General features: G+C 40.1%; 1 protein-coding gene across 4 annotated transcripts in view; it reads left to right on the top strand.

Moving 5' to 3' along the window:
* The window catches only part of DNAJC6 (DnaJ (Hsp40) homolog, subfamily C, member 6), a 167,446-nt gene that overhangs the window by 101,715 nt on the left and 53,207 nt on the right, over positions 1 to 12,524 (top strand). For all 4 annotated transcript variants that reach the window (XM_011940716.1, XM_011940724.1, XM_011940731.1 and 1 more), the window contains 3 exons: positions 8,657 to 8,807; positions 9,917 to 9,966; positions 10,080 to 10,228. In XM_011940716.1, coding sequence (XP_011796106.1) covers positions 8,657 to 8,807; positions 9,917 to 9,966; positions 10,080 to 10,228 — 350 coding nt within the window. The remainder of the gene's footprint in view (positions 1 to 8,656; positions 8,808 to 9,916; positions 9,967 to 10,079; positions 10,229 to 12,524) is intronic.

The following is a 12,524-nucleotide window of genomic DNA, read 5'->3' as shown; positions in this document are numbered from 1 at the left end:
TCCCAGCACTTTGGGAGGCTAAGGCCAGCCAATCACCTGAGGTTAGGAGTTTGAGACCAGCCTGGGGAACATGGTGAAACCCTGTCTCTACAAAAAATATACAAAAATTAGCTGGGTGTGGTGGCGTGCACCTGTAATCCCAGCTACTCGGGAGGCTGAGGTGGGAGACTCACTTGAGCCCAGGAGGTGGAGGTTGCAGTGAGCCGAGACTGCATCACTGCACTGCAGCCTAGACAACAGAATGATACTCTGTCTCAAAAATAAATAAAATAGGCCGGGCGCGGTGGCTCAAGCCTGTAATCCCAGCACTGTGGGAGGCCGAGACGGGCGGATCACGAGGTCAGGAGATCGAGACCATCCTGGCTAACACGGTGAAACCCCGTCTCTACTAAAAAAATACAAAAAACTAGCCGGGTATAGTGGCAGGCGCCTGTAGTCCCAGCTACTCGGGAGGCTGAGGCAGGAGAATGGCGTAAACCCGGGAGGCGGAGCTTGCAGTGAGCTGAGATCTGGCGACCGCACTCCAGCCTGGGCGACAGAGCGAGACTCCATCTCAAAATAAATAAATAAATAAATAAATAAATAAATAAATAAATAAATAAATAAATAAATAAAATAAATTTTAAAAAGTAAAAATTTCTGGTCATTTTAGAAGATCTCATTACATAAAAATCACAATGTCATGCATGGTCTTATTTGATCCTGTTGATGACATGAGGCATGTAGAAAAGTTTTTGTTCTTAATTAGTTCCGGTTTATAGGGTGGGGAGTTGGTGGGGGGAAGGAAGCCTACAGGAATAGAATGACATGCTCAAGGTCACACAGCTTTTAAGCAGAAAAACCAAGTCTCAAGTCTGAGACCTCTTTTCTCAGAGTCCATTACGTTTCCTCAAAGCTTCCCTGGAGAGATGAATGGGCAATGAGACGTAAGCCACCTTAGAAGCCAAGGCAGTGACTTTTTCCATGATATATCTGCTTGTTATGCCCATATGATCCATTTCTCTAACTGCTGGGAGCCAAGAGCTGAAAAATCTGTTATAAAGAAGGATGACGAAGCCCTTTGTGATAATGACACTAGTTCCTTCCTTGCCCTTTGCCAAGCACTGTGAAGGAATGGGCTTTCCCTAGAGCAGGGGCTAATGGGGCATCTCTACAGAGTCACTTTAGTTTCAGGGATTTATGTCCCACAGTTGTCAATTTTATAGAAGCCAGGACAAGACATTTTTAACATTGTAACTCTTAACCACTGAGAAAAATGCCCACTGGTGAATGGGAATACGAATATGACATTCTAATGCCAAGTTCACTTTATCAGTCATCTCTCCAAAAGGCTGATCCTGAACACTATGGGATACTAACTCACTTTACTAGAAATGGATGATGAAAACGTTCTGGAAAGAGGAAAAGTAATGTCCTGTGGAAGCGTCTTTGTGGAGTCCCAGAGGACTCACTGAAGAAGGCTGATGTCCCAAGAACTGCAGTTGGTGCCAAGCGTTGGTTGAGTTCTTGAGAGCAAGAACTGCAGTTGGTGCCAAGTTGCTGCCCATCTCCTCCCTGTCCTCAGCATGTTAGATCATCTTGAGTATTGAGGCTGGAGCTGAGACAGTTACCACTGTGAGGAAGCCGGGTCTGAAGTCTTAGAATGAGTCAAGTGTAGAAGGATGTTCCTTCCTAGCAAACCCCTAGCCTGCTTGGAGTGAGGGGGGCACACAGGCTCTTGGAAGGCTGTTGGCAGCCTTTGCCTGCCTCTCTCTCCCAGGCCAACTGAGAAACTTGTGTGACTCTAAACTGTGATGAATCATGCAAGAGGAGGGAGGTCTCTACAGCTGTTGAAGAAGGACATATAAAACTTGAATAGCATAGCACTTGGCTCTTTGTTTTATATAACATGTTTTTAATTGTAAAACTAATGAATGTGGCAGGGCATGGTGGCTCATGCCTGTAATTCCAGCACATTGGGAGGCCGAGGCCGGTGGGTCACTTGAGGTCAGGAGTTTGAGACCAGCCTGGCCAATATGGCAAAGCCCCATCTCTACTAAAAATACAGAAATTAGCTGGGCATGGTGGCAGGCACCTGTAATCCCAGCTTTTCAGGAGGCCGACACAGGAGAATCACTTGAACCTGGGAGGCAGAGGTTGCAATGAGCTGAGATTGTGCCACTACATGCTGGCCTGGGCGATAGAGTGAGACTTGGTCTCAAAAAAAAAAAAAAAAAAATGCTAATGAATGTATCTTGCAGAAAATTTAGAAAATATAATCATACAAACAAAAATCACTCATCATTCTCCCAGATGTAATTAAATATAATTACTATAACTGTTTTGAAAATGTAGTGGATAAAAGCCTGGACTCTAGAATAGCCTGTATGGGTACAAATCCTAGCTTACTAACTGTAGGACCTGGGGTGAATCACTGATGTGTCTTTGCTTCAATTTTCTTGTGTATAAGATGAAGATAGTAATGGTATTGACTTCATAGGGTAGTTGTGAAGATTAAATGTGTTACTACATATAAAGAATTTAGATCAGTGGCCTAGTACATGGTAGGCATTCAGTAGGTTTGAGTTGTTATTATTTTCTGTTTATTGTATCCTCTGAATTCTTTCCCTAAACTCAGATAGTTTTCTTCTACAGAAGTAAGATTATACTGTGGATTATGTGTTGTAGCCGGCTTATTTTTCATTTAGCCTTTGCCATGCCCATCTGTACTCTTCTACAAAGTGATTTTAGTAGCTAACCATATGGCATTATTAGAGATATTTAACCAATTCCCTTACTATTGAAAAAAATACATCACTTATAGCCCCTTGCCATGGTAAACAGTATCTTGATGAACGTCTCTTTTTGGTAAGTGCCTGCATATCGTCCTTCTTTTGACAACAGTAATTTGTGGGGGAACATTTCTTCCTAGGGGACCAGATGAAATTATCCACAGCCCAGGGTGCCACAGGCATATACTGAATAAGCATATGAGGGGATGATCACTATGCATTATGGACACTCCTCCTTCCATACCACTTCTCACAGTGTTTTGTCCATGGCTAAGAAATCAATAAAATGTCTATGAAAAACAGCCACGCTTACTTTTTTATATTTTTAGTTACATTAAGGCAGTTAAGACTAACCCTAGCATTTGTGCTTACCCTCTTTATATAATTTCTAAATAACTATTGAATCATCTCAAATCTCTTTTGGAATGAAGCTCGATACAAATAAATGATAACAGCTAACTAGCAATCTAGTGGGAGACAGAAATTCTCTCCCAGGAAACAAATTTTGTATCACTCTTGAGAGCAAGAATTGGTCAGGTTCCTACAATTTGGAAGGAATAGGATACTGCTTCTAGTTTCCCAAACATTAGGAATCCCAAGGAAAACGTGTTTCTTATACCGGTAAAGTGACTCAGAGGTAAAAGTGCAATTCTCTGATGTTTGTCTTTGGTGGGCTTAGATTTTCACACCACAAGACATCATGAAGCAAGAATCTACCTGGAGACTTAGAGGCAGACCTGGACCTTTCTCTTTGGATGACACTCACGTGCTCTCTCAACTCTAATGTCCTAACCTCCACTCCCTTACACCCTGTAAGGGAACCTTAGTGAGCACAGAGTGTTCTTTCCACTGGGTGCCATTTTAGCCAAAGCATTTAGAAAGGTGTTGGAGGTAGCAAGCTCTGCATTCCTAAGAACACAAGTGGTGTTAACCATCTGATGCAAGGGTTGGAAAACTTTTTCTCTAAAGGGCCAGAGAGTATATGCTTTGGACTTTGTGGGCCATAAGATCTGTGTCACAACTATTTAACTGCATTGTAGCATGAAAGCAGCCATAGGCAAGATGTAAACACAAGTACTTTACTTCTGGACATTGAAATTTGACCCTCTTATCAGTTTCACGTTATGAAGCATCATTCCTCTTTTGACTTTTTTTCAATCATTTAAAAATGTAAAAGCCATTGTTATTTCACAGACTGTACAAAAACAGGCCATGGACTGGATCCGGCCCATGGGATCCAGTTTGTTACCCCTTGATCTGCCGTCGTCATTGTTTTTCTTCTGCATTTCTTTCTCATTGCACCATTTTATTCTTCCTTGTGCCATATCTTGAAACCTCTCTGCCCTTTCTTTCAACTAGCTTAGGCTAAAATATTTGCAGAATCTGCACTTTTGGCACTTACGTGGCTCATCAGGGAAAGCCAGAATATCTACCTAAAAGAACCAGTAGAACAACGTCAAATAATGCCCCTCTTCTTTTTTGTGTGTCCTGGCCAGTTCAACATACAGTTTGAATATATGAAGGTTACAGATGGACTCTGGCAAGTTGTTCTGATTTCTGCAGCATTCCAAAGCTGTAATGAGCAGGGCATGCAGCCTGAGGGATGGTGAGAGTCTGATTTTTAGATAATCAAGGATATTTATTATGCCTTGTAGTTCTGTTCCAGCATAAAATTGAGAGCTGAAGAGACATCCAATCTATATGGTGTCATCTCTTAAACAGTTACATATCAAAGGGGTGTTCAGACTGAGCACATGAAAATGTTACAGGGACGGAAATGGGAGAATTATAAACATTTTATGCTGCTCTGTCCTCACTATATTTAAAACAAAAACACGATACAGATTTTTACATGGGGGGGTGTGTTTACAGGGAAATAATGTGCTCTATTTCGTATGAAACAGGACACAAGAGAGCGTTCTCAGATTTGTAACACTAGCCCTAGTCTGTGGAGCTGCCCATTAGACCTGTTCCTGGCCTTTTATTCAGGGCTGTGAAGCAGTAGGGGAGACAGAGGCTCGGCTGCCTGCGTAATGAGATTGACTTGGTTTGCCTGGCATGCAGTGATTTATGAGGGTGCTTATTGTGGGGACATCTGCTGCTGAAAGCAGCCAGATGAAAGGTGTGTGGGTGGGAGGTGGAGGAGAGCAGGGAATAGGAGAGAGGCAGTTGTGTATAGGCAGGTAAGGCTCATCTTGATTATAGTTGTTGGAATCCTGAGCTGAGTGGAGCTGTAGAATAGTGTGAAATGGTAGATTAGCAAGGCTTTGGAATTGCACAGATCTGGGTTTGAATTGCTGACTCTTCCACTTGTTAACTGGACTCTTTGGTGAGTTACTTTCCTTCTTTGAGTTTCTATTGCTTCATCTGTAAACTGGGGATAATAACCACTTCCACTCTCCTGCTATATGAAACTGTACTATCATAAAGGTCTGAGCACAGTTCCTGTTGCACTGGAGAGCTCAGTTAGTGGTAGAAATGATTAATGTTTGTTCATACGTCCATTCATTTTTTTGTTTACCAGTACTCAATGTTCTTTGCAATTTCTAACAGAGCCTCATTTTCTAATAGATGTCTAATGGTGACTTAGACATCTGTTAGGTATCTATAGCTCTTAAGATCAGGATGCAAGAACATGACAGTCAACATGTATTTATATATATATGTATGAACACTTAAATGGCATGTAGGAGTGTAGTAGGTACCTCAAATACGATTGAAAGAACAGTCACCTGGCTAGTAAACACAATAAAAGATACTTCACCTCACTAGTAATCAGGGAAATTACCAAAATAGGACCAAAGTAAGATACTTATTTATACTTGACAAAGTGGTAAAAATGTAGAAGTCTGACAATACTGAGTGTTAAGGAGAATATAGAGTGAAGGAACATATATGTACTAGTTGTAGGAATTTAAACTGCTGTGACTGCTTTGGAGAATGATTTGGCAATATCTAGATATATGAACATGCACATACCTTATTTACTGGCAAATTCTGCTTGTAGGTATAATCTAGAGAGAGTCTTGTATATGTTATCAAAGTGATGTGTTCTTCACTGTGTTGCTTATTCTAACAAATAGCCTACGTGTCCATCAGTGGGGTAATTGATACACACATCAATTGAACTAAAGCTGCATTTGGTACCAGCATAGATGAATTTTAAACAAAAGTAAGTGAAAACAATAAAGTTGTAAAATTATTCAAATAGAAAACCATTTATGTACAGCTTGAAATCTTGGAAAATAATATTAATATATTTTTTGTGGATACAAACATATGTAATACAAGTTTGAAGAAATTAATTGGAATGATAAATATAAAATTCAGGCTGATATTAGGAGAAGAAAGAGAGATGTGATTGGAAGGGTTGCCTGGGGCTCAATCTCAACTCTGCTAGTAAATATTCACTAGCTTACATGCCCTTAGACAAGTTTCCTAACCTCTGTGCCTCAGTTTTCTGATCTATAACATATGAATAATAATATTATCTGTTTCATAGGGATGCTATGAAGATTAAATGAGTGAATATAGATAAAATGCTTAGAAAAATACCTACCAGATAGTAAGTTTTATATATGTTAGCAATTATAGTGCCTATTACATGAGTATTTTTATTGATATTTATTTTGAAAATCTTATATATTGCAATTTAAAAAGAAGAATAGATGCCATTCTTGTCTTTCGTCATCATATAGTTGGAAAGTGAACAAAGATTAAAAATACCACCAATACAGGAATTTCAGGATGTGGCATAATAGAGTTTAGTTACGTTCTCTTGACCCCTAGATTTATTAGGTACCATGCCAACAGCTTTATATGCACTTATTTAATCTTTCCCTATGGGGTAGGCACAATTTTTATCCCTATTTTACAGATGGAAAGAAAGAGACTTATAAAGACTGACTTCCAGAGTCACACAGCTAGGCGTAGCAAAGCTGGGCAGGAACCCAGGTGAGAATGACTCATGCTCTTGACTGCTAGGCCTTAAAGCCCTACCTGGCCACTGTTCACATTAGCCACCTCCTCGACAGATTCCTGCTTCCTTCCTGTATCTTGCATAGGTTAGGTTGTGCTTTGGTTATGAACATTCCCAAAAGATCGGTGGCCTCTATTAACAAACAGGTGTTTCTTACTGTATTCATCTGTTTTCACGCTGCTTTAAAGAACTACTTGAGACTCAGTAATTTATAAAGAAAAGAAGTTTAATTGACTCACAATTCCGCATGACTGGAGAGGCCTCAGGAAACTTACAACCATGACAGAGGGTAAAGAGGAAGCAAGTCACATCTTACATGATGGCAGGAGAGAGAAAGTGAGCAAAGGGGGAAGTGCCACATTTTAAAACCATCAGATCTCTCACTGTCACGAGAACAGCATGGGGAAAATCCGCCTCCATGATCCAATCACTTCCCACCGGGTCCCTCCCCTGACACTTGGAGATTACAACTTGAGATGAGATTTGAGTGGTGACACAGAACCAAACCATATTACTTACTCATGCCAAATATTCATCAAAGGTCACCTGGGTCATCAAAGGTCATCTGCCACATAGCTCCTGTCTCTGGGACCCAGAAGTCCAGCAGCCACAGTCTCCAACCTTGCCGGTTGCTATGGCAAAGGGAGAGAGATACAGAGATACAGAGAGAGAGAGAGAGAGAGAGAGAGAGAGAGAGAGAGGAGAGAGAAATAGAGAGAGAGAGAGAGAAACTACGGAGAATATCACATTAACAGTTAAATGTACCCTGGAAGTGATGCACAACATACACTGTGATACACAGCACTTCCCCTCACACATCATAGGCTGGAGCAGTGGTTTTCAACCAGGGATAATTTTGCCCCCACTAGGGGATATTTGCCAGTCTCTGGAGACATTTTTTATTGTCACAACTCAGAAGTGGAGTGGGGGTTGGGGCAGGTGCTACTGGCATCTAGTGAATAGAGGCCAAGAATGCTATTCAACACCCTCCAGTGCACAGGGACAGCCCCCTCAACAGACAGACAACAAAGAAGTATTTGGCCTAAAATGTCATTAGTGCTGAGATTGAGATACCCTGAACTGGAGCTAAGCACAAGGGGCCAAAAAGCACAATTTTAAGAAGCTATAAGGGAAGAGAACCTGAAATATTTGACAGATAGCACTAATGGCCACCATGCATCCTAAGGCCTAAAAGCTGTACTAAAGCCCCTTCAGAAGGCGTTTTTCATGATAGAAGTGAACCAGTGCTTTAAGGGACAGTCATGGAATGGGGTTTCTAATATTGTCAGCTTCATCAAAGGGCAGAGGAGTGCCCTCAACTCACTGAAGTTGACTACTGCTTTCCTCAGCAGTCTCTCTGGAGCAGCACTGTCCAAATGTAGTACAATAAAGGCCACATATGTAGTTTAAAAATTTCCAGTATCCACACTAAGCAGGTAAAAAGGAGCAGGTGAAATTGATTTTAAAGGTATAATTTATTTAATTCAATATATCTAAATTATTATTTCAACATGTAATCAGTATAAAAATATTGAGATACTTTATATTCTTTTTTTTTTTGCACCAAGTCTTTGAAATATGTTGTGTGTTTTATATTTACTGCACATTTCAGTTGAGACTAGCCATATTTCAGGTGCTCAATTGTCACACATGGCCAGTGGCAGCAATATTGGAGGTTTCTGTTCCTGGGACTCAGTGAAGGACTGACCTAGGTCTCCCCTGAGAACCAGTAGCAATGCTATAACTCAGAGTCTATAAGTTCTGAGAGCAGGACACAGTTTCCAGGAATATCTGTCCCAGACTCTTAAAGACAGTCTGTGTATGTTTTAAGAATGAAGAGGGATTGGTTTTCCATGGATTCTCTGCCATCACCATTTTTTGTTTTGTTTTGTTTTGTGTTTGGCAGGTGCCTCATCTCCAGACATGGAGCCCAGCTATGGGGGAGGTCTCTTTGACATGGTAAAAGGAGGAGCAGGGAGGCTCTTTAGTAACCTAAAGGACAACTTGAAAGACACCCTCAAAGACACATCTTCTAGAGTGATACAATCTGTGACCAGGTACGCACATTCTTCCCGGTTAATTTAGTGGATCCCCATGCTCTCAAAGGATCTGGTTACCTGCCGTCTGCTTGTCTGGCTCAAAGAGTGTCAATTTTGGGATGTAATTTTATAGGATCTGATCAACTGAGAAATGTCATTGAAGACATAAAGTTAAGTCCTTTAGAAGCTATAATCACAGGCTGGGAGGACTCAGTTCATTGCCACATTAGAGCATAACAGTTGCCCTCCCTGTCTTTAGAATCAAACATCTTGGGTTCTAATGCAATATCTGCCCTTGTTAACTAAGAGCCCTCAGGCAAATTAATGAACCTCTCTGAGCTTTTTCTGAGCTTTTTAAAAATACCCTGACAGGATTTGTGTCTTTGGGTTGTTTAGGGATTAAATGAGATTAAAATATACATACAATCTGAGTAAGTGTTACCTATGGATTGTAATCAAATCAGAACTTTGTTTTTGTATCCTACTAGCCCTTTAACATTTGTTCAGTGAGAGAAGTTTCTATGCTTCCAGTGTATGAAAATTCTTATAAGCAGGTCATAGGACTTATTTTTTATTATTAAGTATTAGAAAATTCTAGGGTCACTTTGAGTTATAATATGCAGTTCTAAATCAGAAATTCAAATGTCAAGTCCAGTGTATTAATCACAGTTTTAATCTTTGTTAAAAGATAAAACTACTCTTACCTCTAATTCTCAACCAGGGTCTGGTAGGCAGAAAAATGGTGTCATTTATTTTTTCTCAACCACTTCTTCCCCTACCCCTTAGCCACTTACAATTATGGAAGACATTTCCATGTAGGCAAAGAGGCTAGAACAATTGGTGTTGATAAATAAGCAGAATTTTCTATTCTGAGATTGATTCAGATCATGAAGTGGCATCTACAAGGGCATCAGAATGCACCAGTTGGAGTGGCTTATTTATAACCCTGAGGTCATGGGCTGTCTTTTCTCAGTGATTCTTCCTTGTTAGAGAGAAGGGCTGGAGGGGAGTCAAAACATGCGCCCTAGACAGCAGTGTCCCAGTTCATATGCGCAAGTGATTGAGAGAGAGAAATCTTGGCATATTTGGATCATTTTAATGAGTGCCCATTTTTGTCTTGCTTTTAGCTACACAAAGGGAGATTTAGACTTCACTTATGTTACCTCCAGAATTATTGGTAAGTTTCTCATGTTTATTAACAGTGCTTTGGCTCAGCTTCCAGTTGCTGCCCATCATTACAGCAGACCTAAACATGTAACCTGTTTTCTTTCTGTGTGATCTCTCTCCTAGTGATGTCCTTTCCTCTGGACAATGTTGACATAGGATTCAGGAATCAGGTTGATGACATTCGAAGCTTTTTGGATTCCAGACATCTTGACCACTACACAGTATACAATCTGTCACCTAAGTCTTATCGAACTGCCAAGTTTCACAGCCGGGTAAGGATTTTTAGCCCTGAGATCATACTGTTGAAGATGTGATAGTGTTTTTCGTCCTCAGAGATACCCTTAAAGCATATGCCCTTAGGCATCTGAAGCTGAAAAACCATACACTCTGGACACTTCTGTCCACAAAATATTTATTAGACTGCTATGAGATAGCCTAAAAATTTTCCTTGGGTGAGGATACTTACAGGAAAGTGTATCTGTCAATGAAATACCATCGAAGCTGGGGTCTCAAGTCTGTTGATGCCTGGTTGTTCCATGGCACGTTGTTCATGAGGCTTAAGCTGGAGATTGAACTGCCGCTAGTGCAGTTGGCTGCCTTCATGCTGTTACACTACTTATGCCTTTGACTCTTCTTTATTGCTACTTGGTATCAAGATGAGGCAGTGTGGATAGAACAGTACCAACAAATATTAATGGGAACGTCTTTCTATTAATATATTTTAAGAAGTTTTTTGAACTAGGCAGGTAAACATTCCTAGTTTCAGCCTGGTTAAGGAACTGAGAATTGGCTTAGATTGAATCTGATATTGAGCCTGATATTTCTGGCCACTGAATTCTGACTTACTCACTGCAAAAAGGCATTTTTTCCCTCCTCTCAAGAACATCTCTAAATATTTTTGGCTTAGCCTTTACATATGATTGGTTCTGCAACTTCATTTGGGTCTATTAATACATAGAATAGACTTTCTATGCATGGATCCTTTAAAAGTGAAACTTGATATCAAGTATGAAAAACAATAGCTGGTTGACAATGCTGTGTATCTAGGATCTCAGCTTTGATGCTGGAACACACACTTTGTTCCAAATTCCAGTTACCATTGGTACTCTCTGGGCCTCAGTTTCCAGATCTGTAAAACACACAAGAAAATTGGTATACATGCTTTGTAAGGCTCCTTCCTGCCCTAATATTCAATAAGATATGGGAGAGTTTTAAGGACCTCTTTTTCAGCGTGTTCTGAGAACAGTCTCAAATTTTGGTATGCATCAGAATCACTTGGAGGGCTTGTTAAACACAGACTTCTGATTCAGAAGGACAAGGGAGGCATAAGAATCTGCATTTCTAACAGCTTCCTGAGGGCTGTTCCTGATGTTGCTGTGGGGACCACTCTTTGATAAAGCACTGATAATGCCATTCTGAAGTGGTTTGATCTAAATTGCCATTCTATAATGAAGATTTTAAATGCATCTCTTTAAAATCTTCTGTAATAAAATAACCTTCCAACTCTTACTCCATCTATTAGCTAATTCAGAACAAGTGAATTAACATCAAACAAAAATGTGGATAGATATTTTGTTCTTAATGTAAGGCAAATCTTTTGAATTATTTTTCTTGTTTGGAGGTTAAGTCAGTGCCATTATTTTCATAATTTAGGGACTGTGGAACATCCTATGCAATATTTCATAGAAATTTTATTTGACCTTGAAAGATCTGTGATAATCTGGAGCATTTCCCTCTGAAAGTAAATAAAGATATAATATCATCATAGAAGCATTTATACATATAAATATGTCAGTTTGTATAATATCTATAAAAGGCACTCTCTATGAAGATGTTTTTAATGAAAGGCATCCATCAGTGTAACTAAAAATTTTGTGACCGGACTTAATGGTTTACCAAAGGAATCAGAGATTACATATTAAACCTCTACCCTGGGCTGCTCTTACTTGCCCTAGAAGAGGAGGGAGCATTTTTTTTTGGTACCTAGAACAGTGCCTGACATAGATAATCATGTTTTTTAAAAGCATGAATGTGCAAAGAATTGTTAAACACTATAGATATAAAATAAATACTTGGTTTGTGTTCTCGAGACACCTAAGCCTAGTTGGCGAGAGAACCCAGGACAGTCTAAAGATAAGTACAAATAATATTTACAATACCTGCCAAGGGAGATTAGTAAAGGGAGACACCAGTGACAGCTGGACCTTAGAGCAGGAGAAAGGCTTATATGGGTCAGAGGAGTGGGGTATTTCTTGCCTATACAAATCATAAAATATCTTGTGAGGCTTTTGATGATCTAGCCTTTATCTGCTTCTCTAACTTCATCTTTTACCGTTCTTCATTGACCCAAAACCATATGCTCCAACCAGGGATATGCATGTGCTCATGTGCACACAGACACACACAATCTCCTTGCATGAGCTACTCCTTCTCCCTTAAAAGCCACCCGTGTCACACATCCTTCATCTCTCCCCTCCCCTCCCCTTCATGCCTCTTTCTTTTTCTTTCTTTTTCTTTCTCTCTTCCTTCCTTCCTTCCTTCCTTCCTTCCTTCCTTCCTTTTTCTTTC

Source organism: Colobus angolensis, unplaced genomic scaffold (assembly GCF_000951035.1).
Source record: "Colobus angolensis palliatus isolate OR3802 unplaced genomic scaffold, Cang.pa_1.0 Scaffold102, whole genome shotgun sequence".
Lineage (NCBI taxonomy): Eukaryota > Metazoa > Chordata > Mammalia > Primates > Cercopithecidae > Colobus > Colobus angolensis.
Note: the sequence above shows the minus strand (reverse complement) of the source record. Positions and strands in the feature narration are given on the sequence as shown.